This window comes from Phalacrocorax aristotelis, chromosome 6 (genome assembly GCF_949628215.1).
Source record: "Phalacrocorax aristotelis chromosome 6, bGulAri2.1, whole genome shotgun sequence".
NCBI lineage: Eukaryota > Metazoa > Chordata > Aves > Suliformes > Phalacrocoracidae > Phalacrocorax > Phalacrocorax aristotelis.
In genome coordinates, this window is record NC_134281.1 from 34,920,738 (window position 1) to 34,947,913 (window position 27,176).

Sequence of the window (27,176 nt, forward strand, 5' to 3'; positions counted from 1 at the left end):
CTGTGTGACCTCGTGGAACATCTGGACAGGAAGGAAAGCAGCTGCTGGCAGGAAGAGCTCATGGATGCGGAAGTTTGAAGTGGTCAGGGAGGCTGGGAACTGAGCGCCTAATGTTCAGGGACCCACCAGCTCTTTGTTCACCCCAGTTCAGAGATGATTTTGGCAGTACTGTGCCTGAACAGAGTCACTAACTCATCAGTGCTCAGGAGGCAGCAGCAAGGTGCTTACAGCCCCTCTTCCCCACTTAACTGGAAGTGATCTCGGCCACCTCAGGGGTTGCATTTGCTGGCTGGGTCACTGAACTCAGCATCACGTTAGGAAACTCTTTGGGTGCTCCCTTTCCCACTGCTCATCTGCTCCCTTTCCCACTGCTCGTCCCTGTGGCTGCACAGCAGGTCAGTTTGTCTCAGCTCATTGCAGTTCTGTGCTGCCAAGCCAATGCCACCATGTAACGTGACCCAGACTGCATCACTAAGTGATGACTTGTGCTTTTGTGATTATCAGGTCTCAGTATGAAATGTTGCTGCCTGATTTCCCAAAGAGCCAGGCACTTGTCCTTTGACCATCTGGTCAGGAACAGCAGCCACTCTGACAAAGCACAGATGGCGGGAACTTTCCTGATTGCTGCACAGAAATTACCTTCTCTTGTTTTCCAGCCAGAGCCTTGGTGCTGAGTTGATGGGCCTGCAGGTGGATTACTGGATTGCAGCTCCACCCATGGACAGAAAGAGAGACCCAGAGAAGAAGGACCCCTCCACTACCAAAAACACACTGAAATGCACTTTCCGGTCCCTCCAGGTCAGCAGGTTACCTGCCAGTGGTGAGATTGCCACCACTCCAACAATGTCCATGACTGTCGTGACAAAAGAGAAGAACAAGAAAGGTAGGGTGGACGCATTTACAGTTGTCAAAGGCCAAGAATGCAATGCTGCTCTCCCTGTTGTGCCGTTCCAGGGCTGCCTGGCTTGTCAGTCCTGCAGTACAGCACCTTAGTCATATTTTTATCCCCAAAATCGTAGTCCGTCTGTAGATGAGAAGTGACTGCATAAGGTGATAAAATTTGAAAGGGTGGTTCCTCTTTGTGCTGTAAAAAGGCGGGGAGTGTTCACACTTACAGCCGAACAGCTGAGGTGGTATAGCCCAAAAGAACAAAGGTGGGGACAGAGCAAGAACATTTGTGGGTGGCTGTGCAGAAAGCCAGGAGGTATGCTGCTGTGGACAGCTTCCCTGTGTTCCTGTGAGCCTGCGGGTGCTGATTTTTGGGGTGTTGGATTAGGTAAGAGGCACCTTGTGCCCCAGTCACCGGAGTCAGGGCAGACCCTGCAACCTGTACAGATCTATGCTCTGGTCTGTCCTCTGCCACATGACAGAGGTACAGAGGCAGGATGTGTGTGTGTCCCATCATGTTGCAGCATATGACAGCAGCCCCGGCAGACCTTTTGCTGGATTTGATACGGTGTCTTCATGTTAAAATACCACTGTCACAGCTGGACAAATGCACCTGCCAAACCATTGCTAGGTGTGAATGTACATGCAAGAGGTGTTGTCACTTAGAGCACTGTTGGAGCAACGTAAGCTCTTCTCAGGAGCTCAAATGTTCTTGCACAGAGTGCTTTGTGGGACAAAAGGAGGTAGAGGAAAAATGCTCTCAATGCAAAGCCTGATGTTAACTGTTTTCTTTTTAAATCTTCTTCTCTTAAATTCATGGCTTTCAGTTTATTTTCTCCAAACAAACAAACAAAAAAGCAATTTTAAAAATTGTCAGTAATTCTGTATTTGGTCCTGGCCTTGGTAATGTGAAACATTAGAAACTGAGAACAGCTCTGCAGAGAAGTGTTTTCAAGGAAGCGGCAAGGCAGTTCTGCATTTATATTCAACTGCCAATAGCTGTCCTTCACAACATCTTCCTGCCCGTGGGTCTGGGAGTTATTCCTGGTGGAAGCAGGTGTTTTGGGGGCTCTGAGAGAAGGTCAGCAGAGTCTTCCAGACCTATGGCTACAGGACATGGGTGCGTAACTCTGCAGCCATGTCACATAGCTGTGGCACTGCTGGTACCAGTGCTCCCACCCCGACCATGCCCTTTTTAAGTGGCATGCCTACAGGAGAAGCAATTCTGAGACACTCCAAAAATATTCTTCACTGGGGCTGGCCCAGCCTGGAGCAATGCTGTTCAACACCACCAGCTTTTGTGGAACCAGCTTGTACGTCTTTGCTCATGCATTTGGACAGTTCTTGGGGAGCTGGACTCTTCTTAGCTCTCCTAATGCCTTCCCGCTCCACCAATTGCCCGTAGTTTGTAGTCCCTCCTGCTCTCCAGGTGTGTGTGTGCGGCCCCACTCGTGTTGGGCCGCTATTAGTGCAGTAAACCTGCCTGCAGATACATGGGAGGCTGGAGCACAGTGCTGCCCGGCAGCTGTGTGCAGTATGTGGGACTCCCCCTAGGTGGTGCGGCCACCTGGCAGATCCCCTCAGACCAGCATAAGGCGCAGGCTGGGGATGGCTGCACCTGTGCTGCAGGAGTTACCCTGAAGGTGCCCTTTGGGGCCTGGGTTATGAGCTGGGAATGCTTCATGTAGAAACATTTAGGGCTAAGATGTCCATGTGCATCAGTGATAGTGCTGAGCACTGACACAGGCAAACTCCTGCCAAACAGGGATGATTTTAGGAGTTAAAATTAGAGCTAGAATTTTCAGACGTGAAAGTTTAAATGCAAAACCTCAAACTTGGTGCAGCTCCTGTGAGTGGCAGAGATTCACCGTGTACCATTTGATTTTCTTCCAGTGATGTTTTTGCCCAAGAAAACAAAAGACAAGGAGGTTGAGTCAAAGAGCCAGTGTATTGAAGGAATCAGCAGGTTGATTTGCACAGCGAAACATCAGCAGAACATGCTGCGTGGTAAGAGCAGTGCTTGCATCCCATGGGGCTCTGGGGTGAGGCTCAGCTGCTAGCATTTTCCTCCAGGCAAAGGGCTGACATGGCATCCTGCCCCATGCCCTGGAGCCAATGTAATGGGGGTGTTCCTGGGGAATGGCCTTGGATGTGTCCAGCATGAGGGAATGCTTTAATAGGTCTGGGATGTGGGAAAATCCTCCCTAACCTAGGAACTCCTCTGGATCAGTGCCCTGGATTAGGACAAAGACTAGGGCAGGCTCCATTCCCCTCTTTGTCATTCTGTGTTTCCCTTGAATGTCCGGAAAGTGACGGCAAAGAGCGGTTAGAGTGTGACTGCTCCTCTAGGCCAGACTCTGGCACAAAGGCACGCTGCGGCAGGAGCTGGACTTGCATCTTGCAGGCAGACCTAAAGCGGCTGTCAGTGGAGCTGTGCATCCAGTATCAAAAATATCCCTGTAGACTATTCAGTTGATAATCCCCACCACTGTTAATAGCAGAGGGATCTGCATAGGTCACCTCCTTAATCCTGGGCCAGTCCCTGTGAGACTGGTGAGTGTGGGGGTGGTCACAGAACATGTGTCACCTCTTTAGGAGACACGGATCTCCTGGCTAAGAGTGCCAGTGAGGAGAGACTGTTGTCCATCTCTGTAAGAGTGCATTTGCCCTAAAAAGAAAACGAAGTGTATTTAGGAAATTTGAGAACTCAGATCAGGTGACACTGAAATCAGCAGTCTGGGGAGCTCCAGTGTCAGTGAGCGATGCTGGAACAACAATCTGAGCTGTTCTCCTTAAACCTGGTCTGCTCTCTAGCCTTTTTCCCCTGTGTGTGCAGCTGTTTACAGCTGTGAGGTGGCCAGGCAGAGCAGCGTGTACCCTGAGCACAGAATGTGGCCAGGTCTTCCTCCGCCAACAGCAAGGAGGTTTCTAGCAAAGCTATTTCAGGCTGGCCACTTCCACTCAGTATTTTCTAACTGTTTTCTCTTCTTACCTTCCCCTGCAGTTCTCATTGACGGGGTGGAGTGGAATGACGTCAAGTTCTTCCAGCTGGCAGCACAGTGGTCCTCTCATGTCAAGCACTTTCCCATCTGCATATTTGGACACTCCAAATGTAACTTCTAGCTGTGCCCAGTGGAGGGACCTGTCCGTCCCGGGGACTGCACACCAGGAGCCAGGAACTGCGTGCCAACTCTGACTCGCGTCGCTCTGCCCTCTCCTGCAGAATTAATTACAGATGTGCTTGGATTACTTTTGAATTACTTTTTTCTATTAACTCTTAAGTTTACTACAAGGGAAGGAAACCCCTTTAAACAAAGGCAAAAAAACCCAGTCTTAAATATAGATGTGCTGACAACGTGAAGTCGTGGGGGAGTTGGCAGGAGCAGGCAACCTGCCCAAGAACACCTACCACTTACAAGCAGATAGCTGAATAACTGCACTGCTTATTAACCTGAGACCTCATTGGTGTGAGTGGGCTGGGAGAGCCGTGGATCAGCTCAAATGGATTTTGTGGAAGATCGTGCACGTTATGGTGCGTTTGGCCCCCTTCTTCTGTATTTCTAGGAAAAAAAGATGGCCAGTCTTTCTTCCTGCTGCTGAAGGACAAGAGATCAACAAGTCTGGAGGGAGTTCAACTGTCTGGTTTGAAAAACAAACCACTTGCATAGCTAGGGAGGTCTGGAGAGGAGATCCCCTTTGGCGTGTGGAGTCTGCCATGGGGACGGGCAGGTCTTCATGCTGAAGCGATGCGTGAGGAGGGTTGGGCAGGCACAGGAATTAGGGAAACACTAGGTGTAAGGAAACTTAAGTGTCCCAGGTCTGTGACAATGACCAAACCGAGCCAGTCACAATGTCCCTGCAGCTGGCTGCGCTGCTGAGGGACGCGGCGTCAGTGGGGTCGCTGCTATTTACATACTCACATCAGTTATTTACCTGTCAATAAAACCTCATCCAGCCTCTGAAGGGAAAGGATTTTTTTTAACAGCTGCAGATTTTTTTAATGCTTTCTAAGAAAAAAAAATAAAAAACAATAGAGGAAAAAAAAATAAGTTGCCAAAAAACCAAACCCAGGACGCTGAGCTGTCGTCTGTGAAGTGATACATCACTCTGGTGGCTGGACTGGGAGCCAGCCAGGCGCACTACATGCCCAGCTGCCTTCCCGTCCATCTGTCAAACCGCACCCGTGAGGTAGAGCGGGCTGCTTTATCTGCTCTGCCTTTGTCCTGCCCTGACTGCGCTGTGCTCCCCAGAGCTTGCTGCCATCTCCCCCATGCACCTTCCCAGGCTGGGTGCAGGCTACCTGGCTTCAGGGCCGCTGCAGGAGTGCATTTTCGCTGTGCCCTTGAACCACCCAAGACTCCTCCTTATAGGGACTGAGAGACTGTAACAAAAACGAAGGGTGCTGGGGGTAGGCAGCCTCCTGCAGGCTGCTCTGTAGGTAGATGTTGTCTTTCCCTTCTGCTTTCTGAGTGGTCCTTCCTGTGGGCATTTCTCTGGATTGCATCCGTTCCCCAGCAGGATATGCTTTTGCCCCAGCACAGCATCACCCATGGGTTGAGGCTTTGCTAGGGGTTTCAGTCCCAAGGTGCAGTGGAAGCTGTATCTGGGATGTGAGAGAGGATGAAGCCAGCCAGGTTCTCTGTCCACCTTTGGCAGCAAGATGACCTGGGAGATGGGGGAGTGACATTTTTGGGTGTCTTGCACTGTTAGCTTGGTTCTGGCTGTGCTTGCGTCCACTTTGTACACCTTACTGCTGCCAGGGACGCTTGGGGTGCTGGGATAAGGGGATGCTCTTGCAAGGAGGCAGTGTGACAGGCTGCAGGTCTGGGCAGCTCCAGGTGCTGCAGATGTGGCCTTTTGCCCTCCAGGCTCCCTGAGGCATGCCTGGGAGGAACCTGGAGCAGGTGGTGGGTGGGGTCTGGGGAGCTGAGTGTGCTCACTTGTGGTAGAACAGACATTTCTCGCATTTCAGGGTAAGGGACTGAAGTTTTTGATGGCGTCCTCTTAGGTCCCACCCCTGTGGGCAGGCCAGGCTCTGTGAATTTCTAGAAGCCACTTTCTGAGGGCAGCAATGCTTTTAAACTTTTTTTTTTTGTCTGATCTCTTACCCATGCTTTTTTTAAAGGCTTGGGGAACCTGCTTTGCCCTGCTTGGCAGATCCTGCTCTGTGCAGGGACTGCCCAGGTTTGTTTGGGCAGAGCAGTGGTGGTGTGCTCTGTTAGACCTTCTGCTGATGGGGAGCAAGGCATTACTAGGTGAGAATATGGTCCCTGCTGGATCTAGTGCCTGTTGCAGCTCACAGTGCAGGCTGTTTCATTGACTCTGATTTCATGAAACCCTTTCCCAGCACAAGTGCAACATACTTGGCCAGGGACTGGGTATTCCCTTCAAACCACGCAGGGGAGGAGGACATGGTCCCACACCTGGTGGCGCGCTGCTGGGCAGGACATATTGTCTAGTTGCAATACTCTGTTTCCACCTGCAGTCCCGTGGGCAGGTCTGCCTGCCATCTGCTAGCTCTTGGCTGTGGCAGAAGCTTGGCTGTAGTTCGAATGTCGTTGTGTCCATCAGTTCATGTGTTTTCAGTTGACCTGAGCTGATGTTCTGGGACTGTATAGCGTTGCCTAGCAGCAGTAGCGTGGGAGACGGTGTATAAGCACATCTTTTTCTTTACTGAGGCTGTTGCATAAAAAAAAAAAAACACGGTTTTTAAAGGAAATTAGTCAGCGTGTGATTTCTTCCTCAAGTCTCACGTTGGTGTGACAAGGGTGATGGGGCTGGGTTCCAGCGTCAGGAGCTGCATGCGGCCTGGGCAGCTCTCAGTGCCGGAGCATGTTAGTACTGCAGAGGTGGGATGGACTGACTGACTGCAATAAATTTGTTTACTGGGGGGGTGAGGGGAGAACCATCACTGTGCTCCTCTTTGTATTTCAACCTACTGTAAAGAAACAAACAGCAGCTAGGACAGGATTTCCAGGGTCCTGCCTATCAAATATGTGTTCGCCTGCTCTACTCTGTGTGTGTGTGTGTGTACGTGTGAGAGAAACACTTCTGCTTGTTGCATTTCATGTTGGTTTGTGTTTTCTTCTAACTTTATACAAGTGAATTCACCAGTAAACTTTCTGTACACCCGAGACCTAAGGGCTTGCATCTGTGCAGGGTTTCTCCCCTGTGGAAAGCTGCTGTTGCTCTGAGATGCCTCTTCTGTGCAAGGCAACATCCCAGCTTCTCAGCCTAGTCCTCCCAGAGCCCAGCAGCGGCAGGCTGGGCCTGCCAGCGGGCAGCTGCGTGCCCACAGGGTAGCTGTGGTGTTTCCCAGCCTTGGAGGCAAGGGCTGGCATGCAAGTTTAGTGATGCTGCTCTGGTCAGGGTGTTGCGCCTCTGTTTCTCTTGCATCATGTGGAGCCACTCTGTGCAGGTGTTTTTCGTCCCTGACTGGAGGAGAAACAGGTTTCTGTCTCGAAGGAAAATGAGTGTCAGAGCATGCACGTGGCTCACTCCATTTTGGGAAGCTGGTACCATGAATGAGTGACTGATCTCAGGTCTTCCACCCTCCCAGCTTCCCCAACAGTTTCCTGGCCTGCGGGACCCTGCTGTGAGCAAGCCCCTCCAGCCAGAGGGATCCCTGCTGTGGGACCAGGGGGAGTCACCAGGGCAGCGATGGGCCCATGTCTGCAGAGCTGTGCCAGCCTGGTGGGATTGGGTGTGTGCAAGTTGGTGAGTGCAGAAGGATGGCTTAGAGCAGAGGCAGTGCTGCTCTGCGTTTGGCTCTCAAGAGTTTTGGCAAGGAAGGTGCAACTCGAACAAAGAAACGCAATGGCATTATCTCGCCTGCCTGTTTGGAGCTATGTGGCCTGACAGAGAAGGCAGGGGCTGGAACGGGCAGTATCTGAGCTGATCTGTGGTCGAGAGGTGCTTTGAAGGCAGTGTCCCCTGGTGTCTCTGACCCTTTGTGTCCCAGAGCTCTCCCCTACTCCCCACAGAGCTCATATCTCCCGCTCCCCTGGCTGTGGCTTCTCGAAGCAGACAGTTTCTTTTCCACCTGCTTTTGGGTGAAGGGCCCCCACCTCGCTCAGAGGTAAGGTCTCAGGAATGGGCTCACTGCTCCACGGGGCTCTGCGACACTGACCTAGTTTAACAACGCTGGCTGGTGAGCAGATGAAAGATAGAAGGGTTTTGTGGCATTATGTTGCACCTTGAGTGCTTCCTGGTCCTCCGGGTTGCATTTCCTGGAGACAAAGGCTGGACCTCAGCCCTGCTAGGCTGGCTCCCCTGCAGCGCTGGCAGCTTTGTGGACATCTTGGGCGGCTGTTTTAGCTCAGCACTGCAGTTTCCACCCAGATCAATTGTTACCAGTTACATCTCAGCAGTAACTGCAGAGTCGTCCTTAATTACGCATGAGTTTGGGGACAGCTGCTGTCTCCTTGGCTGTGTTTTGCTGCTTTAATTAGCGTGTGCTTGTGGCTTTATCCTGCAGTGAGGGCAGGGGTAGGTGGCTGGGAGGTTTCTGGGGCTGGAGGACATGTGCCTGTTCGCTCTCCATCATCAAACTCAGCTGAGAACCACACTGCCCTGTGCTTAACCTGCAATTGCAGCAAAGGCCCCGTCCTGTTTCTCACCAGCAGCGTGTGCAGGAGGGAGCACTGGAGTGCCGAGTGGAGGGCTTTGCACCTGGCACCTCCAAGTTTAGGAAGAAAATCCTGGCGAGAGTCAGTAGAGCCAGTGCCCTTCTGCTGCTTGATGTGCTGAGGGGTCAGGAAGGCTGGGATTAGGGCAGTCCTGCTGTGCAGCGGTAAAGGACTGGGGGCTCTGGAGCTTTCTTGAAGCCAGATTAGATGCAGTGCCTCTGTCCCCTCTGTTCAGGTGGTCTCAATCCCAGCAATTAGCTGTGTGGTGGCGTTTAGTGTGACACTCCTTCCGGGCTTGTCTGGCAGGGAGAAGGCCAGAAATGAACAGCAGCATCTCCCAGAGGTTTCCTGGAGCCTCTTCAGCAGGGTTCTCATGGGAGGTGCACCTGGCAGGGCCAGCTCCTGCAGGGTCACTTGGCTGCTTTGGCACAGACTGGGGGAGAAGGGGACATGCTAACCTGGAAAACAGCAGGTCACTTGTTTCCTTAAGGAAGAACAGCAGTATGAGGCCACATCCAGTGGGCTGCTGCTTTGCGCCTCAGCCAGAGGGTTGCTAGAGCATTGCCAGCTTGGTTGTGTACGTGCCGTGGCTGTGGGGAACCGCCTTGCAAGCATGGGTACTGGGGCTGGGTGCTGCCAGCCCAGTCCAGACCACGGCATATGAGGGGACGTTACCACTTTGTAGATTCCTGAGTTGTCCATCTGTTTCATTGTTGTATTGTTTGGGTTGTAGGTTGGGTTTGTTTTTTTTTTTTATGAAGACAGATTAAATGTAAATAGCCTTTTTGTTTTTTTTGGAACAAACTGCAACGTGCTTGACCTCGTCAACTATTTTATGGTACTAATGCAACACTAATAAAACTGGACATGAAAGCACACACCCGTCCCTTGAGTTGTCTCTCAGCAGGGGCTGCTCTGGCATGACTGGGGCAGTTGTCTCCAGTAGCAAACAGCAGCATGGCTTTCTGGTGTGGGGGGTCTCCTGCATTATTTATCCAGCTGCCCAGCAGCACTTGCATCTGGTGGATCGGCACATCCTCCCCTGCACCGAGCCCTCCTGCATTTTGTGCAGCCCTGCTGCCCTCTCCTTTCTGAGGGACCCACTCGCCTCCTGTATCCCACACCTGGCCCTCACCCCCTCGCAGCAAGCAGGGACGAGGCTGATTCCCATTTCTGGTCTGGGGGCTGCGTTGGGTGAACGCAGCTGGTGTTAGGGCACCAAGAGGGGGTCTCAGTGGGGGAGGACTGAGGCTGCAGAAGCCTGAAGCTGTGTGTGCTCCTGGGAGAGCAGTAGGAGAGGGACTGGGGTGTGTGGGGTGGCTGTGAGGTGCTGGGGAATGGAAAGGTGGGGAGAAGGAAAGAGAAGAACTAAACAGCTGTTTTGAGGCAGAAAGGTAAAGAAATTTTGGGAAGTGGGCCCATGGCTGCCATCCTTAGGATGCAGCATGCTGGAGGCAGCAGTGGGAAAGCAGAGCCGGAGCAGCCTGCATCCCTGCGCTCCCCTGGCTGACGGTGGGGGCAGGAGGGGTGGCTGCTGGCGGAGGAGCAGGAAATGGGAGCAAAGGGAGCTCCCCGCAGCAGGCCAGGCTGCTCTCAAAGTGCACAGGTCTTGGTGGATGTCCCAGCTCTTCCACATGGCCCAGCCAGGCTTGCAGGCATGTTTATGGCCTGAGCCCTTTACTGGAGGAGAGGATGCAAATCCCACCAGGTGGCACTGAACCTTGGATAACTCCAGCAGGAGGAAGATATGTAGCTCAGGAGGTGGCAAATCTGGTACTCTTGAGTGCAGTCAGCACCAAAAGCCGTGAAGAGGGCCTGCCTGCTGGAGACACAGGGGAGCACCATGGGGGCAGCTAGGGGAGACAAAGGGTCAAGGCTGTGTTTTGGCTATGTAATTTTTGCAGTTTCAGCTGTAAACCTGCACCAAGGCCCCACCTGCATGGAAAAGGCGCAGCCTGAGCTTCGTCTTCTGGAGCCCACAGAGGAACTCATCTCAGCATGGAAAGGAGGGTGCAAGCAGAGGGGACTGGGGTGGTGGGAAGCCTCAGGAGCTGGTGGGGGAGCAGAGTGCTCCCCACATCACTGGGGAGCATGCATGAGCTCTCCATGCCAAGCCAAAAGCCCTGGTGAGGCTGTGAGCACACTACCTTGTCTTCTGGAAGGGAGGAGAAGGAAATTAGAGCTGAGCAGAGCAAGGATGGTTCAGGGCTGGGGTGTGCCAGGTTGCATGCAATGGGCCTAGAGAGCTTCCCTTGCCCACACGTGCTGGGGCAAGCCAATTTCTGCCAGTCAGCCTCTGACTGGGCTCCCAAAGCACCAGTGTCTTCCTTCTGCAGATCTTGGCCTTTCTCATGGAGGTGCACCCTCGCTGCCGTCTGAGAGGTGTCAAATGCAAGCAATACCCTGTCAGGATGTACCAAAAGCCTTCTGGAAGGACTGGGTTTGCCATGGTAGGAGTCGGCGGCACTCGTGGGAGTGGGGTTTGGTGGTGGGAGATGGGGCGTTGCAAGAAGTGGCTCCTCCTTAGGCTGCAGCCACCGGCACCGGCTCCCCTCTCGCCATTGCACAACGACCACAGCTATTGCTTAACCTGGAGGAGGAACAGTGGGGAAGCTCTGACATGGTTTTGTTACTACCATTTTAAAAACAATTTAGCATCTGGAAAGAGCAGTCAGCACCACATGACCAGCCGCTTCTTCGTGTGCAACTACCAAGAGCCCCATGATGCATATTTGTAAATATTTATTCTGGATAATTTTTCTGTGTCCTACTGAATTATTTTCTGCTCCGCAGAATGGTTGTGGAAGCAGCCTGGGAAGAGCCAGCCCTTACACCCCACAGTCTCCCTGACGGCTGTGCCGGCACGCGCTCCCCAGCCAGCTCGGAAAGGAGGAAATATCACAGTGGTTCCCCCTGGCGCACTGAACTTTTTTGGCTCACCAATTTTCCCCCCCGAAGTGCTTTCCTTGCTCATCCATGCTCCTTGCATGCATTGGAAATAAGAAAACAGAGCCATGTTCCTGGACTGAGATCCGAGGATAGTCAGAGGTTTGGGGTTTTTCTAACACACAAAGCAATTTTTAATAAAAGCCCTGTTCTTTTTCAAATAGATGTATTCCGGCAGATGTCAAGGTTTTGGGTGGTCTTGTGTAGCTGTTTCAGGACCTTATGACAACTGGGGTTGAGAGCACAGGCAGTGGCCATGCCTAGCCCTGGTAAAGCACATGATTGATTGCGCCATCAACCACTTACTCCAGCAGAGAGTTTCATGACATATTTTTTGGCTGTCATGACCTGTCTGACTGTGAGGGAGGGGTCTTGGGCTGATACCTTGGGCTAAGGCAACGTGAGGTGATTCTCCAACTCTGCGATGGAGCCAAGGAGTGAGTGTTGACATCCTGCCATGTCTGACAGGTCAGCGGTGCCCCAGGTCTGCCTGTGCTGACCATTGGAGGTGTAGCTCTTTGTTGGCGTTTACCATCCAGCCTTGGCCGAGTGCGTGAAGTCCTCGTCAGCCCTTGCTGGGGGACCTGCTGTAATGGTGTTATGTACCAAAGACTGATGGTGTCTTGGGGTATTTTTTGGTGTCAGCCCGTCAATTTCCAGAGGAAATGGCAGCAGCAATGTGCAAGTTTTGCACAGCTACCTGGAGCTGGCAACTGCGTGAGTGCTGTAGGACTGCCGAGGAGACACCTGTAGAGGAGCAGTACATGGGTGAAGGATGGTGACACCCCCAGGTCAGTGGGCAAGGGAAAGCTAAGGTGGTCATCTGTGTTTCACCCTTTGGGCTGACACCCAAGGAGGAGGGAAAGCTCCAGTGTGGCAGTGTCTCAGGGGCAGTGGGTGATACAAGTGTGGAAGAGACAGGCCAGGCAGCTCCTCGCCATCGCCCGAGGGAGACTGTGTAGGAGGGGTAGGGGCATGCGAGCAGGAGGAGTGTGGACTTATATGCACGTGTGTAGGGCTGGAGTGGTGTACGTGGGGAGCAGGCAGCATATGAACGTAGGTACAGGCACGAGGGGGCAGGTTGTGTGGTGTAAGGAGGGCTGCGTGCATGAGGACAGGCGGCATGGGGGCTGCCCACAAGAACAGGCGGTGTCTGTAAGTGGTGGCTGTGTGTGAATACAGGTGCTGGGCACATGAGAAGGCCTGATGTGAGGAAGGCTGTGAGTACAGGGTGTGTGTGAGGAGGGCTGCGAGTACACCCTGCGCGTGTGTGTAAAGACAGCTGTGTATACAGACAGATGTGCGTGTAAGGAGGGCTGTGTGCGAGCACAGGTGGTGGTTGAGCATGTGTGTCGGGCTGTACGTGAGGACAGGCCGCGTGTGTGTGTGTGTGAGGAGGGCTATCCGCGCCGGGACAGGCGAGGTGGGTGCGTGAGGAAGGCAGAGCCTGTGTGGCGACGGGCGGGCTGTGCGAGGACAGGCTGGGTGTGGGTCTGTCCGTCTGTCTGTCTCCGCGGGTGGCGTGTGAGGAGAGGCGCTGCCCGCCGGCAGGCCCCCTCCCCTTCCCTTCCCTCTCCTCCCCTCGGCCGCAGGCCACGGAGCGCCGCCCTCACAGGCTGGGCGGCGGGGCCGGCTCCTTCCTCCTCCTCTTTCCCCTCCTCCTCCTCTTTCCCCTCCTCCTCCTCTTTCCCCTCCTCCTCCCTCCCGCCGCCGCCGCCGGGCCCCTCTCCGCCCGGGCCTGCCGCCCCCGGCCCGCCGCCGCCCCGCCCTTCGTCTCCCTCCCTCCGTCTCCCTCCCTCCTCTTCGGCCGGGCGGCAGCCGGCGCGGCCCCTTTAATTCCCCCGCTCCCCTCCCCCGCCCGGCCGCCCCAGCCTCCATTTTCCAACGGATCCGGCACCTGGAGGCGGCGGCGGGAGCGGCCCGTGCCCCGCACCCGGCCCCGTCCCGGGCATGGCCGCCAACATGTACCGGGTGGGAGGTAAGCGCCCCCACACACACACCCGGGGTCCCGGCCCCGCCGCGCCTCCCGCCCGCCCCTCGCTCCCTCCCGCGTGTAGCGGCGCCGCGGGGGCCCGGCGGGCCGCGGCGGCGGGGCAGGCCCGGCCCGGGGCGGCGCGGCGGGAGGCCGGTGTTCGGGCTGGGGGCCGGAGGGGGTCCGCGGGGCGGGAGCGGGGCAGTGGCCTGGCTGAGCTTGTGGGGAGGGGGCGGGGGGCGTGGGGTTACACGGGGTGAGCCGGAGCGGGGTCGTGAGGGCGAGGAGCGGTGTGGTGCGGCTGGGTTCCGTGGGGCGGAGTGGGGAGGGTGAGGGGTGAGGAGCGGCCCTACGGGGCCGCAGGGTTCGGGGGGCAGGTCAGGGCCCGGGGCGTGCTGTGGGGCCGGGGCAAGGCCAGGAGGCCGGAGCGGGGAGGCGGTGGGGCAGTAGGGCCGGGATGGGGCCCGGGGCGGAGGAGATGGCGGGTGGCCGCTTAGGTGGGGGTCATGCGAGGTAGTAGGGGTGGGGACCGAGGAGGAGTTGCGGAGATAAGGAGCACAAAGATGGGCAGAGACCGCTGGTGGATGGGGACGACGACGACTCGCATGAGGCACGTCCTGCTGGTCCTGGCCTCCCCTTCTACTCTTGCTGTTTTGTTGTATGGTTTCCCATTAGTCTTCCATTCAGGGTTGCGCTCCTGTCTGATTGCCCTTTGTTTTGACTCACGTGAAGAGAAAGGAGAGGCAACGGGGTTTGGGACTGCATTTTATAGAATATAAACTGAGGGTGGTCTGGCATGAATTTGTGCTCGGCCATTTTCCTTCATAAAAGCTGCTCTGTGGAGCTTCCTTCTCCCCAGGACTGTAGGATGTGCGGAAGACGTTTTTGTGGGGTTCCCCCCCTTTTCAAAATGTCCTGCTTCTTGCGGAGTTCTGTAAAACAGGAGTAAAGTAAACAAGGGAGAAAACACAGCGAAGGTGGCCAAGCCATCCTGTCTGGCTTCTCTCCATCAACAACTACTTTCCACTTTTTCCGCTTTTCTGGCCTACCCTTGCTTGGTGCTCTGAAAAATGTCACTTCTTTTGACACGCTTTTACTTTTTTTCTGGTTACACTTGGTTTCATAGAGGGATAAGGTGTGCCTCTTGGCAGTCCCGGCTTTGTTTCTTGAGTTGCTACAAGCTGATACCGTGTCTCTAGCATTATGTTAGTTTGGAGATGCTGAGTAGAAAGATGAAGGGCAAGATGAGTTGTGGAAATTTACAGCTCGATTCCTGGTGTGACTTGCAAAGGGAGTTGCTTCCTGGAAATTACTATTTGGCATTTAACGTTATAGGTGCCAGTCTTGTGTGGAATGTCATCTCTAGGATTTTGTATGGCAAAATCTGTACTGTGCACCCCACGGGTGGTGGGAGGGGACCTTTGGGGATCTCTAGGCAGACCTCCTGCCAGAAGTTGTCCTATTAGAGCAGGGTGCTCGGGGCTCTGACCAGCCCAGTCCTGAGTATCTCCAAGGATGGCAATGCCACCCTTACTTTGGGCCCTGTGCAGTGTTTGACCACGCTTATGTCAAATGTTTGTTTCTGTGTGCCCAGTTGGATTTTCTCATGTTCCAGCTGGTGTCTCTTGTCCCTCATCACTCGTCCTATCCCTGCATATCTCTGAGAAGAGCCTGGCCCTGTCTGCACAACATCTCCCGCTCCATAGTTGTAGACAGCAGTAACGCCTTCCCTGAGCCTTCTCCTTCCCAGGCTAGCCTAACCAACCTCTTGATGCCTTTCTTTGCACATCCCGTGCTCCTGCACTGAGCACCTTGGTGGCCTCTGCTGGGCTCCTTCCTGTGTGTCACTTGTGCTGGGGGAGCCCAGGTTGGACTCAGGTCTCCAAATGGTCTTACGAGTGCTTAGGAGAGGGGCAGGATCCATCCCCTCACCCTGATGACTGCACTCCCGCCAATGCGGTAATGCTGGCCACCCTTGCTGCAAGGGTGTGCTTCTGGCTCCTGGGCAATTTGTTGTTTTACCAGGTGCCTTCCTGCAGAGATGCTTTGCCAACAGCCTGTACCACTTCAGGGAGTTATCCTGCCCCAGATGGGGGCCTTTGCTCTTGCTGTAGTTGAACTTCCTGAGATTTTTGTCAACCCATTTTCCAGCTTGTTGAAGTCTGAATACCAGCCCTGCCCTCCAGCACATGGTATGCTTTTCCCAAGTCCCCAGACTTTTAGAGAGCGTACTGTAGTCCCTATCCAGGTCATTAAAAAACTTCGAAGCAGGGCTGGCATGCTAATAGTAACCAGCAGCCAGGTGAAGATTGTAACTGTGGTCACAGTCCTTTGAGCCTGGTGTTCCAGACAGTTTTCCTCCCATCTTTATTGTCCAGTTATCTAGGCCACACCTCAGCACTTTGGTGCCAAGGATGCCATGGGAGACCTTAGCATAGCCTTTGACATGAAATCAAGGTGTCCAACACCCCCTGCTCTCCCCGCAGCTGTAGAGCCAGTCTTTTTGTCCTAGAAGGGGGTGTCAGGTTAGTCAGGCATGATTTGCCTTTGGTATATCCATTTTGGCTGGTCTTGGTCCTTCCTGTGCTTGGAAATGGTGTCCAGGATTTGCTCCATAACCTTTCTGGGCAGAGGGCAAGGCAGCTGGCTGATAGCCAATGTTATAGTGCTCCGTTATTGTACATATGGATGAAGTCTTGATTTGACATATTACCAAGATCAACATATGGATGGATGCAGCTGTTTCTGTATGAGTGCTCTGTTCAGCCTGAGCCGGAGGAGTTTGTATTATTGAATTGTTTCTGACCTCTGGTGCTGGTTATCTCCCATTAATGGTTTTGTGCACTGAAGTTGAGTGTGAACTCCAGGGCAGGATTAAATCCTGAATGGGATTTGTGCATAGTCATTTCATATACTTCTCACTGGAAGACAAACATTCAGCAGATAATCTGTTGTTTTTCTTGTGGCTGCCGAATTGCGTTGTGTGAACTCCAGACCTAACAGCTGTCAAAAGCAGCTTGTTCGCTATAGATCAGTGGTGCTCCTGGAAGTATATGTAGACTTAGAATGGACGGTGATTGCTTTTGGCCTAATCATGAAATGCTGTGAAGTTTTGTTTTCAGAAACCAGTAGGTGGATTGCACTTCTCTGACAAAGGCTAACTTTAAGTGCATAGTTGAGAGCTCTTCCAGAGGACGCGAAGCATCTTGCTCTTTTAACGTTGCCATACAGTAGTACCAGTATAGAGGTGCTGAGGAGCCTGTGCTATGGGGTCGAAAGCAGCATGCAGGCCTTCTCCTCAATGCTGTGTAGCAGAATGAGCAAGCTGGGGGGAGTTAGGAGCTGTCACTTGAAGGGTTGTAATTCTCTGGGGGTAGGCTGGCTGACTGGTGGCGTCGAGTTGCTTAGAAAAAGCAACTGGTTCTCCTGGTTCCTGCAAAGTTCCCCCTGGTACATTTCTGATGGTGGGCTGTCAGTTGCCAATATGAATGGGACTCTAGTAAGCTAGCACAGTTCCCAGGGAATGTAAAACTTTTTAAATGTGTAGGGAAGATGCCAGGGTATCCAATTCCAAAATGAAGTATGGGATCTTGTGCTCCAGAAGGAAGTCCTGGAATTGCCTGACTCCAGTGTAGCAGAGGTGGAGATTTTCTTAATAGCTGCCGTACAGCCATGAAATAAATGGCAGCATGATGAGAGTTGGCTGCTTTTGCTTGGAAGGAGTCATGGTGGGCTGGCCTGCCGCTTCATGGAGCGGACTGGCAGCCTGCACGATCACAGACCGTATGGGTATGCTGGATAAACACCAGATCTGAGAAGCTTGGGACCCGTGAGCTGGAATTTGGGGCCTCTGATGAAAAAAATGCATGTGGGAGAGAGATGTTCATTGTTCTAGCTAGTGCCAGGCTCTGCTTTCAGGAGAATGCTGTGTCAGCTGCCTGGAAGAGAACAGGTCATCTAGATATCAAGAGACTTTCCAATAGCTATTCTGTCTCCACCTTCTTAGGGAGAGTCTAACTGTAGTACGATGATTATTTTTTTGGTGGCAGTAATTGATTGAGCCCCACTGCAGGTTTATACCCCTGTGGCATTCCCTTGATGCAGTGGAACAATGATTTTTGCATTTCCATCTTGCACTGGTTTGAGGAACTAAAATTTTCCACCTTATCTCCTCCTTACCCTTTGTTTTTTCCTGGATTATTTTTAATCTGCATCAGCTACCCGATCTGGTTCACTGTGGGACTGTGTGAACAGCTGAATGGGCTCAGTGGGAGGGCTGGGAACAAGGGGATGGGGAAAGAAAGAAGCGGAAGGATGGAGGAAGAACTACTGAAGCCAACACTTTTGCTGAGACAAATGTCAGTTTATGCTTTTAGATGAAAAGCTTTTTTATATCTTCTTGACTTTTAAGAGTTACTGTCTTGTTTGGGAGTGTAATGGGCTACAAAATTATCACTGCTTTTGAGTCTGTGGTACATTTAAGGTGTGCTTAAATGGCATTGGAAGACACAATCACAGGTCAGTCAAACGCATACGTGCTAGCTGTACCTCACACATTTAAAGTAAGTGAAATGATGACCCTGTGGCGCCTGGCCTGGGCACCTGAGGTTCCCAGCAGCTTTATTCCAGTGTGCTGGGGACTGAAACACAACAACTTACTTGGTGGTGTAATTCTCGCTCCCTAGATTAGACGTGGTATTGGTGTGCCTGTCTGTGCTGCAGTCATGCTTCTCATCTCAGCATAGCCATCCCCAAAGTTTTTAGGAATGGCAGCATAACATCATCTCTCTGTTATTATCAGGTGTTACTAATGTGTATCTGGGGACTGTGCTGTGACTTGCACCCCATCCTGTTACTTACTCCTGTTTGGCATCCAGGCTCTTCTGGCGGTGTATGACTCTTGACATCCATACTGCTGCTGAGAGCTGCGAGCAGATTGGTGCATTGGTCCTCCTGACATCACAATGATGTCAATAACTTTCTGTGCCTTTCCTGGTAAGGAACCAAGGTACAGAGGTATTGAGGAAACTTGCACAGAAACATTGAGTCTGGATCTGGAGCATCTAATTCAGATAATTTAACTACAGGTGCATGCGTAAACCCCCTCCTGTCCCCTTACTTTGTTGTCCGTGTGTACATACTTTGGGTTGCAGGAGTTACTGTGGTTTGTTTGGGCTTTTTTTTTTTTCCTTATTAATTTCTAGCTGAAGTCGAGTGTTTGAAGGTAACTTGAGCTGAGAGTGGGTTTAGTAGAGAGAGGTATTAAATAACCAGTAAAGATAATAAAAATGAGAGTGAGTTGTTGCAACTTACTAACAGGGTTCTGCAGTCATTGGCCCTAATAAATATATGACAGCTTCTAGCTTATCACCTTTCAGCAACAGCCAGGCAGTGGGTTTCTTCATCTTTTCCTTTCATTGTTTCTAGTTATACAAGAGTTTATCTTCTTGTGTTTTACGGTCTTCCTTTCCTTCCCCCTCTCCCCCATATCGGACTGCTTCAGTGTTCCTTAGCCTTTAATTGAGAAGTGTCACATGGTGGGGAGTGTGTTGTCAGCCAGCTTAGGTGTGTTTGGGGGCTAGACCTATACCAATTGTGTCGATAGGTGCTCCGTGGATTTCCAATAGCTGTAAAACTGTTTGCAGCTGGCAAAATGGAGTGAAGGCAGTAAGCTTGCTTCTGCCAAGGTGGGGGGGAATCTGGCTTCCCCCTTCCTCATCCCCAGCAGGCTGGTGCTCACCTGCTGCCTCTTCCCGTTTTTCTTGGCTGCCTCTTTGGCCAGGCTGGTGTTGCTGGCCTGTTAGAAAGTCAGCACAGCAACAGGGAGGGTTTTCTGCTGGGTTAGTGAGGTTAAGCAGTTCCCGGGCTGGTGGGTGGGGAGCCGGGGCCTGCTGGGAGGGCTGGGTGGGGGGATGCAGCTGTCCAGCAGTGCTTTTTGGAGGGCAGCCGAGCCGCACCTCGACAGTGCCCTGGTGGTGTTCTTGGCAGCTGTTGGAGCCCATTGGTCTTGTTTGTGTGTTTTGCCTTTCAGTGGTGGTGATTAAAAGATACTTGATAAGAATTGTGGAAAAGGGACTTTTAAACTCTTTAAGCATCTCCTTTTGTTTAACTACTGAGATTTTGGGTGAATGTAAGAGATTTTCCTTTCACTTGCATCTAGCTGTTGTTTTTCAAGCAACTTTTGATATTTAAACGTCCTAACTTTAAAGAGTGCTTAATCTCTCCCCAGTAGGACAAAAAGAGAATAAGGTGGTTGCTGTTACTGTTTTTACTTCAGTTTATGAACTATTTCTGGGCTGTTTGGGGTTGCTTGAAAGCATAAGTACGAACTGTTGGAGGTTGCCTGTTGGAGGTTGCTGCCTTGTAGTTTTGCCGATCTTCTGGCAACAAGCGATCTGTTAGGTCAGTGTTACTTCTGCAACCAGTAAGGAGTTTTTACACTGTATCTTATTGCTTTGCAAGATCATTATTTTTTTAAATCCCCAAACAGGTAACTGACCAAGCCCTTCAGCTGCTTTGCCCGAGTTTCCCTGTGAGGTTTAGATAACCGGAACTGTCAGGAAAGGTGCTCTTGTAAGATATTATGGTTCTGGGTCTTTAGTATCTCGGAGCTTACTACTGTAGAGCTCAAATACAAAGAGGCCCTGCTTCAAAGTGTTTTTTGAAGTCTGGTATGATTCCTCCTCTCCTCTTCACTTGTAAAACCAAATTTGGTCTGTTGGACTGTCTGTTAACAAGAACTAATGAGTTTCTGCTGTAATTATTTAATGCGTAAGAAAGCATTTCAGTAGAGAAAGACATTGAGGAATTCTTCACATTAATAAAGACAACCTTCTTTGTTATGGCACAGTTCAAAGGGGGTTGAACCACTGGTGCTTAGATGAATAATTTAATTTATTATCCATTGCAGGTGGCAAGTTTCTCATGTCCAGTAGGATATAGGATACAGCTGTTTCTGGAGGTTAATACATTGTGAGGTCCTCAGAGTTGGTGCTGGATATTCAAACATAACAAAATTTAATCTTTCACTATATCAGGCAACCTTTTTATGTTCATATATTTCACAAACTTTCTTTAAATATACGGTAAAGCCTAAGAGGAATTTAAGGAAGAAAACTTCAGAAAATGCCTTGTCCTCTGACCCCCACGCTCGCTGTTCCTGCAGTTCTTGCACACCAGTCTTTTTTGGAAGATTCTTAGTGGATTAAACATGATTTGATGCCTGAAGACGCGTGGAAACCATTCTTAGCTCAGCGAAGAATTCAGCCTGTGTACTTCTGATTTACTTGTTTGCTTCACAAAAAAGCCTTGAAATTTCAGCTTGACCTCCATGAAAAATGTTTGTGTTTACTTACAAGCTCTGATGGTTGGAGGAGACCTAGGCCTGGCTAAACAGAGGAGTCCCCTCAAGCAAAGCTCCTGATCCATATCTTGGGTGATCAGTTTACTGCCAGTGTGGGGGCTTGTCCTTTGCCTACATCTCCGTGGATGTGAGCTCGAGTAGTGTGTCTTGTGAGAAATGTGACGACTTCCTCAATTTGTTATCCCCTTAAGCCATAAGGGAAGGCTTAAGTCTTGAAGAATGAGGTTTCCTTCATGGTCTTGTGCAGAATTGAACATCTGTTTGTTTTTGGTGTATGACTCCTAACTAAACCTCAGTTTCTGCTTGCTGAAGTAAGTGAGGCAGCAGATGAATCACTTTCAGGGGAAGAACCTATGAAGTACCGGTGATGCTTTCAGGCTGTGTAGCCCAGCCCAGAAGGAACCATGCGCACGGTCTCCTTTTCCAGCTTTTTGGCTGGCTCATCTTTAGGAAGGAGGAGTGTTCATGAGATAATTTTTACTTGACATTGATCAATGAAGAAAAGCGAAGAAGTTAGTTGGCAGCCTTAAAGTGAGTTTGCAAGTGAAAGAAAAAAATTTAGACTTCTCCAGTCTTTTACACGTGTGTTACTTGCAAGCTGTTTAGTCTTCATGGTGCCTGGGATTTCACAGCTCTGGTTCTGTGCGTTGCCAGATCACCAATTGTGAACTGTGTCAGATGTGGCCCATGGTAACGGTTCTGTTAAATTGCACATGATGTGCTCTGGTTAATTCAGGGACTTCATGCCTTTATGCAAGATGTAGAAGCACAGACGATACTTGACCAAGCATAAAGTTAGTGTGGTGTGAGCAGATGATTCCTGATTTAGCACAGAGCTTGTCCGTACAGAGTTAAGTTGTCAACATCTGAGCAAATCTGAACCAGCGAAGTGAGACAGTTTCTGTGGATGTTTCTTTTGGTAGCAGTGTCGATCTAAGCAGTGTCTGCTCGCAGACATTTGTTACTGTCCTCACGTTGCTTCCCTAGCTGGGCTTATGCAGCTCAGCGTGCCTCTGCAGCAAAGCAGGTCAGGGAATTGGTTTAGTTGGGAGACAATTTTTTTGACCCGCGTGAGTTCTTAATCAGGTTTACCACGTGCGTGCTTGCCTCTTCCCATCCTAGGAGAAGCTGTCACAACTTGAGGGGGTGGTATGAGAGGGTGGGGGATGAATCAGCTTCACTGGCACTCTTGTTTGAAGAAACATCTGCAAAACTATGGCAGGAGTTTATACTGCGTCCATGTTTCACATTGTGAAGCCATGATGGTTTTGGTCTGGCACCGAAACTCCTACTCCTGGACTTAATATACTGTCATACCATGGCCCAAGCAGTTAATTCACGTTGATTAACTGAAGTCAAGCATTGCTCTTAAACAAACAAACCAACCCAAACAAAAAAACCACAACTTTTTTTGTTGGTGGTTTGTTTCTTGAGGGTGATACCAAACTTGATGTCTGAGTACTTCAGAGCTTCTTGTTTTGCAACTCTTGAGATACTTACAGGGAACATGAAGCTGATTTCTTGTCATCTTCTGTGCTGCCTAAACATCTTCTGGAAAATCATTGATAAGGACAGATAAGAAAAACATTAGAATTGCAATGGAGCAGGCTGTTCCCTTGGCTGCTAGAGAAGATCATTGTTAAGGTGCAGTTTGAGGATACTTCTGTCCCATGTCATGTGTGTCCCCCAAATACTCCCCCATGATTTAAGGAGTTCTCTTCTTACTAGTTTTTCCATCTGCTCAAATGTTTCTCTGGCTCTTCTGTAAATCAGACTGTCCTTGTTTCCCTTACAACCTGCTTCTGGGGAAAGGTTTTCCTTTTTTTAAGCATGGATTATTTCCATGGGCTTGTTCATGGTGTTGCCCCACAAAGAGTTGTAGTGGCACAGCTGAAATTATGTAGGCTCACAACTTTGCTACTGCAGAAAATGTTTGTATGGCTGCATCCTTGGGAATTGAAGTGGCAGAGGAGGTAATACAGAACAGGCTTTGTGTCCAGAGGACTTTGAATCATACTTGGATATCTCATGTAAAGCAGAGAATAAAAAAGTGGTTCTCCAGGAATATTTGGTGCAGGCTTGTCCTGCAGGAAGCTGGAGGGAGTTGACTTAGTGAACCTAAAGGGTCAGTGCTACATGCAAATATGCCTCAGTTATAGCTGGGATATTGGGAGTGGATTAATTGAAATGCATTTCCTTGTACCAGCATGTAATTGATTTCTAGCAGCAGAATAGCTTCTTTATCCTCAGGGTAGTACTTAGGAAACTTAATTTTATTTCCAGGATTCTTAAAAATTCTCTTTTCAAGTCTTGTTTGTACAGTCTCCTCTCCCTACCTTACCTTTAAGCTGGCATCCCTAGCAGCAGTTACTTTAGCTTGGCATAGTTCTTATCTAAGAAGAGTGACCCATGAAGTACAGCTGACACCCATAACCTCTTTTTCACAAATACCAGCAGATTGCTGTCCTTTTTTTTTTTTTCCACAGATCATCTGCAACTGAAAATGGCCAACAGTGCTGTGAGGAACAGAAATAAGGATGTTGACTTTATATAAAATTCGTGTTCTTTCTTCCGTGAGGTGGTGGTTCTTCTTCTGCTCCCACTCCTTTGTAATTTTGCACTTTTACTGGGAAAGGTACTGTATGTATGAACTCTGTGCCTTGCCTAGAGCTGGGATCTTGAGCCTCTAGATTGTTGCTGCTAGACAGAATACCTGCCTTCTTCCCTGACAGAGAGGGTAAACATTTGGGAACACGCTTGGTCATAATGAATCAGAAGTTAATCAAGCCTTGAACAACACTGACAATAGAGGTGTTGGGGGGTGCATAAGAGAGCAAGCACTTTTGATAATTCCCCCAAATGCTGCGAATCTCCAGTGGTTTGCTTTAAAACCTAGTCTATTAATTGTTTCTGAAGTGGGAACCATTTCATATTTCTAATTGTCTGTCTTACCTTTCTCGCTTTCTCTCATAGTTTTAGTATCTATGATTTTAAGATAGGGAACAGTGATCAGACCTTAATTATCTTTGAGACTTCTGTCCCTCTGTGAAATGTTTTAAATCAAAGGGGTCAGGAGTTATTAGGGAAGAACTAATGCATGGATAAAGCAGTTGCATAAACCTTGTTTCGCTAAGAATCAGGCAAAAAAATTATATGAGGCAGCTGGACAGGAATTTTTCTCCTCTTTTGACATGATAGAAAACAAAGAACAGAAGACCTTTGGGAAGTTCCAGATCCCTTAATGTTTCAGAGTTTAAACTGGATCAAGCAATTGTCAGTTTGTCCAAGCAGGTTGCATGTCATTAACTTAAATAGGGTTTTTTTTCTCCAGAAAGGTAGAGAATGTTTCTTAGCTTGAGTAGAGTTGTGTGATAGTTAGTTGAGTTTTTGTTTGTAACCATTACAGGTCCTCCAGAGGTTTGGGTTTTGGATTTATTTGGGTTTTTTTGGTAGTATTTCTTACTACATGAGAAGAGCTTACACTGTTAAAAGTTTGTATCAGGTTTTTTTTTTATTAGGTCTGTGCGTAATCTGTAGTCATGTCACATGAACCTTGCCATGAATTACATCTACTTTAGGGTTATAGTTTGGGGAATATTGAACCTGGAATTTTAGAGACAAGTCAGAAAAAGTGATATGTAGGTTTCATCTCAAAATAGCAAGTGATTTTGTCTGTCCCTTTGTAGATACAAGTTCTGCACATTTGGAAGAAAATGTAACGTGAACATTTCATTTATTGTATGAAGGTGTAGATAATCCTTGTTTCTTGTGCGTTTTACAGCTTGGGGAATTTTTAAGATGAGGACAAAAGCCTATTTCTGCTTACTTGTGTTCATGGCTTTGATCACATTCTCCAGAGGAACTCACCTTTAGGAATAAGAGTTTAGCCATTAGGAAAAGAGATGAATTAACAAACTCAAGACAATCAACTGCCTGTTTCTTACAAGCATGCTGGCTCTGAGTTAAAGTATGATATTGAAGTATGACAAAATAAGGTATTGGTGTTTGCACTGATTATCAGCTTCTACCCATTTTCGTACAGGTGTGTGTTTCATGGGGACTTGGCAAAATGTACATGGATTTCTCATTTGTATATATCAGTTTGCCACTTTTTTCCCTTCTCACTGCCGGGGCCCGGAATAGCATCTTGTTCTGTGTTTTATTATTGAAAATAAGAGTAGAAGCTGGTATGAAACTGAGAACATGGACTTCTGCCATGTGTTTTGAATACGTGAGGCTGAACTTCCTTTAGTACAAAGCATACTTGAGTAGTGCTTCTGCATGCTTTTGTGTGTGTGTTAGATGCATGCTTGGAATTTGATTGTCATCATAGAGGCTTTAGTTTATTAAATGAAACTGAGTTGTCCTTTCCTCGCACGTATCCGGAATCTTCTACTTTACAGCTCCAGGGTTCTTTCAAGACATGTTGGTTTTTATGGAGAAGGGGTGGAAGGGGAAAGTTGAGCTGAACATACTGCGTATCCTTGTATATGCACATCTATAAATACTTTTTTAGAGGTTTTACCATATATTATGAGTTGATAGAATCTGGAGAGGCTGTATGCTTGCTTACCACTAAAGTGCTTGGTACATGGGTGTTACGATGATATATTTGTTTTTTAGTATCTAGGCTGTTGTCTTCCCAATACATCCCTATAGGCTCAGGATTGTATAGACACCCTTGTTATGCTGTCTGCATGCCCTCCAGGATGGTAAAAGCAACTTTCCATTGTAAGGGCTGGTCTCATAGTAGGAAAAAACATTTCACAGATTCCCAGGTTGGAAGGGACCTCAGGGATCATCTAGTCCAACCTTTCTAGGAAGAGCACAGTCTAGACAAGATGGCCCAGCACCCTGTCCAGCCGACTCTTGAAAGTGTCTGAGTCAACCACTTCCCTGGGGAGATTATTCCAATGGTTGACTGTTCTCACTGTGAAAAATTTTCCTCTGGTGTCCAATCAGAATCTCCCTGAGAGATTACAAAACAGCATTGTAAATTAAGATTTTTCTATACATGTAATTTCAGCATGCAATTAACTAGGCATAACCACTATTTTGGAGGGAGTGTGCTCATATAGCCCCCTGGGTAGGCCAACTCTCAATATCTGCTGAACCTGGAAAACTATGGGAGGTAGCAGAGGAGTCATGCTGAGAAACTATCAAGTGAAGAATATTAACTGCCAGGCTGAAGTAGGAAATCATAAAGGGAAGGGTAGGGCTGCAACAGTTCTTTTAAGAGTGTTTTCTGGCTCCAGCCTGAGAAGCTGCAAGTATATCGGGAGAATTTGGCTGTGGATCACTTTGCTTGTGCGTGGAGCCATCCCACCCTCATTGAATTGGAGTTTGCAACGTCTGTAGACCTGATGGTGACCTAAAACATTTGCCTGACTGCCAGAGGCTGCTGGGTCCTGTGACGGGTAGCTCTTGAGGATGGCAGCCTGCCTTGATGAAGGAAGCCTTGCCTGTTTTTACCCAACTTGGGACTGTTTTCACTGTGTGTTTAGAGACAGGGTAGTCACTGTTCTGGGTGGACATGTACACACTGAGTTGAGCCATCATTGCTAATTTATATCTAGGAAGTTTACTGCAGGCTTTGGGCTTAAGGAATTGGTGCAGTGGTGTGTTAATGTTGATCCATTGGTGAAAACCAGCCTTTCTGCTTTAGCAGTGAGAACTCTTTGCTTAGGTAATTTTCCCCTGTTTTGTTGTGGCTAAGCCTTTTCATTGAGACCAAGCAGCTAGTCTCAGGGGGCATATGGTGTGAGCAGTGGATTCTTCTCACCAGCATGGTCTGTATTGGGACGTGTATCTCAGTTAAAGCTTTCAGTCAAGGGTTTATTTATTTTGATCTCTATCCTCTTGAGCCTTTTGCTCAGAAGAGCAAAGTTAGCTTGATTTAACTGGGGTACCTCAACCTATCCTCACTAAATTTAGTGATGCTTTCCTGATAATTGTATGGAGTGGAGATTTCTGCAGATGGTGCTTGCTTTTGCCATGTCCCTCACTAAATGACTGTAGGTATTTCAGATGCCTGTGTGCTTGGGTTGTTGCTCCGTTTCCACTCCTTTTTTAAGGAGTTGAGGGGTAGTAGTGGTATTGCCTGTAGTGGTGCAGCAAGCTGAGGACAAGGCAGCAAGTGTCCTGTGTGTGCAGTAACCACAAACACTGCTGTCCAGTAAATATGAATTGAACTTGTGCTGATAGTATATCTTTAATACCGTTGTTAATCTGTGAAGGACATTAATTGTAAATAGCTGGTTCCCCTGTACTGCTAGGTGTCTTGGACCTCATAATTCTTTTAGCAACAGAAACAAGTGTTTCAGTTTTGCGTTTCTGGGAAAGAAAACATTGTGCTGGTAAGGCTTTCTCTGTTGAAACT

At 49.5% G+C, this 27,176-nt stretch overlaps 2 protein-coding genes across 14 annotated transcripts in view; both read left to right on the plus strand.

The window, feature by feature from the left end:
* PACS2 (phosphofurin acidic cluster sorting protein 2) overlaps positions 1-4,897 on the plus strand; it is an 84,758-nt gene extending 79,861 nt beyond the window's left edge. For all 11 annotated transcript variants that reach the window (XM_075097135.1, XM_075097141.1, XM_075097145.1 and 8 more), the window contains 3 exons: positions 657-883; positions 2,782-2,895; positions 3,893-4,897. In XM_075097135.1, the coding sequence (XP_074953236.1) occupies positions 657-883; positions 2,782-2,895; positions 3,893-4,011 (460 nt within the window). In that variant the 3' untranslated portion in view covers positions 4,012-4,897. The remainder of the gene's footprint in view (positions 1-656; positions 884-2,781; positions 2,896-3,892) is intronic.
* Positions 4,898-13,171: 8,274 nt separating this feature from the next.
* MTA1 (metastasis associated 1) overlaps positions 13,172-27,176 on the plus strand; it is an 89,236-nt gene continuing 75,231 nt past the window's right edge. For 2 of the 3 annotated variants that reach the window (XM_075097150.1, XM_075097149.1), the window contains exon 1: positions 13,177-13,440. In XM_075097150.1, coding sequence (XP_074953251.1) covers positions 13,413-13,440 — 28 coding nt within the window. In that variant the 5' untranslated portion in view covers positions 13,177-13,412. Of the gene's footprint in view, positions 13,441-27,176 lie in introns of all 3 variants that reach the window. The other variant, XM_075097148.1, reaches the window with a different exon arrangement.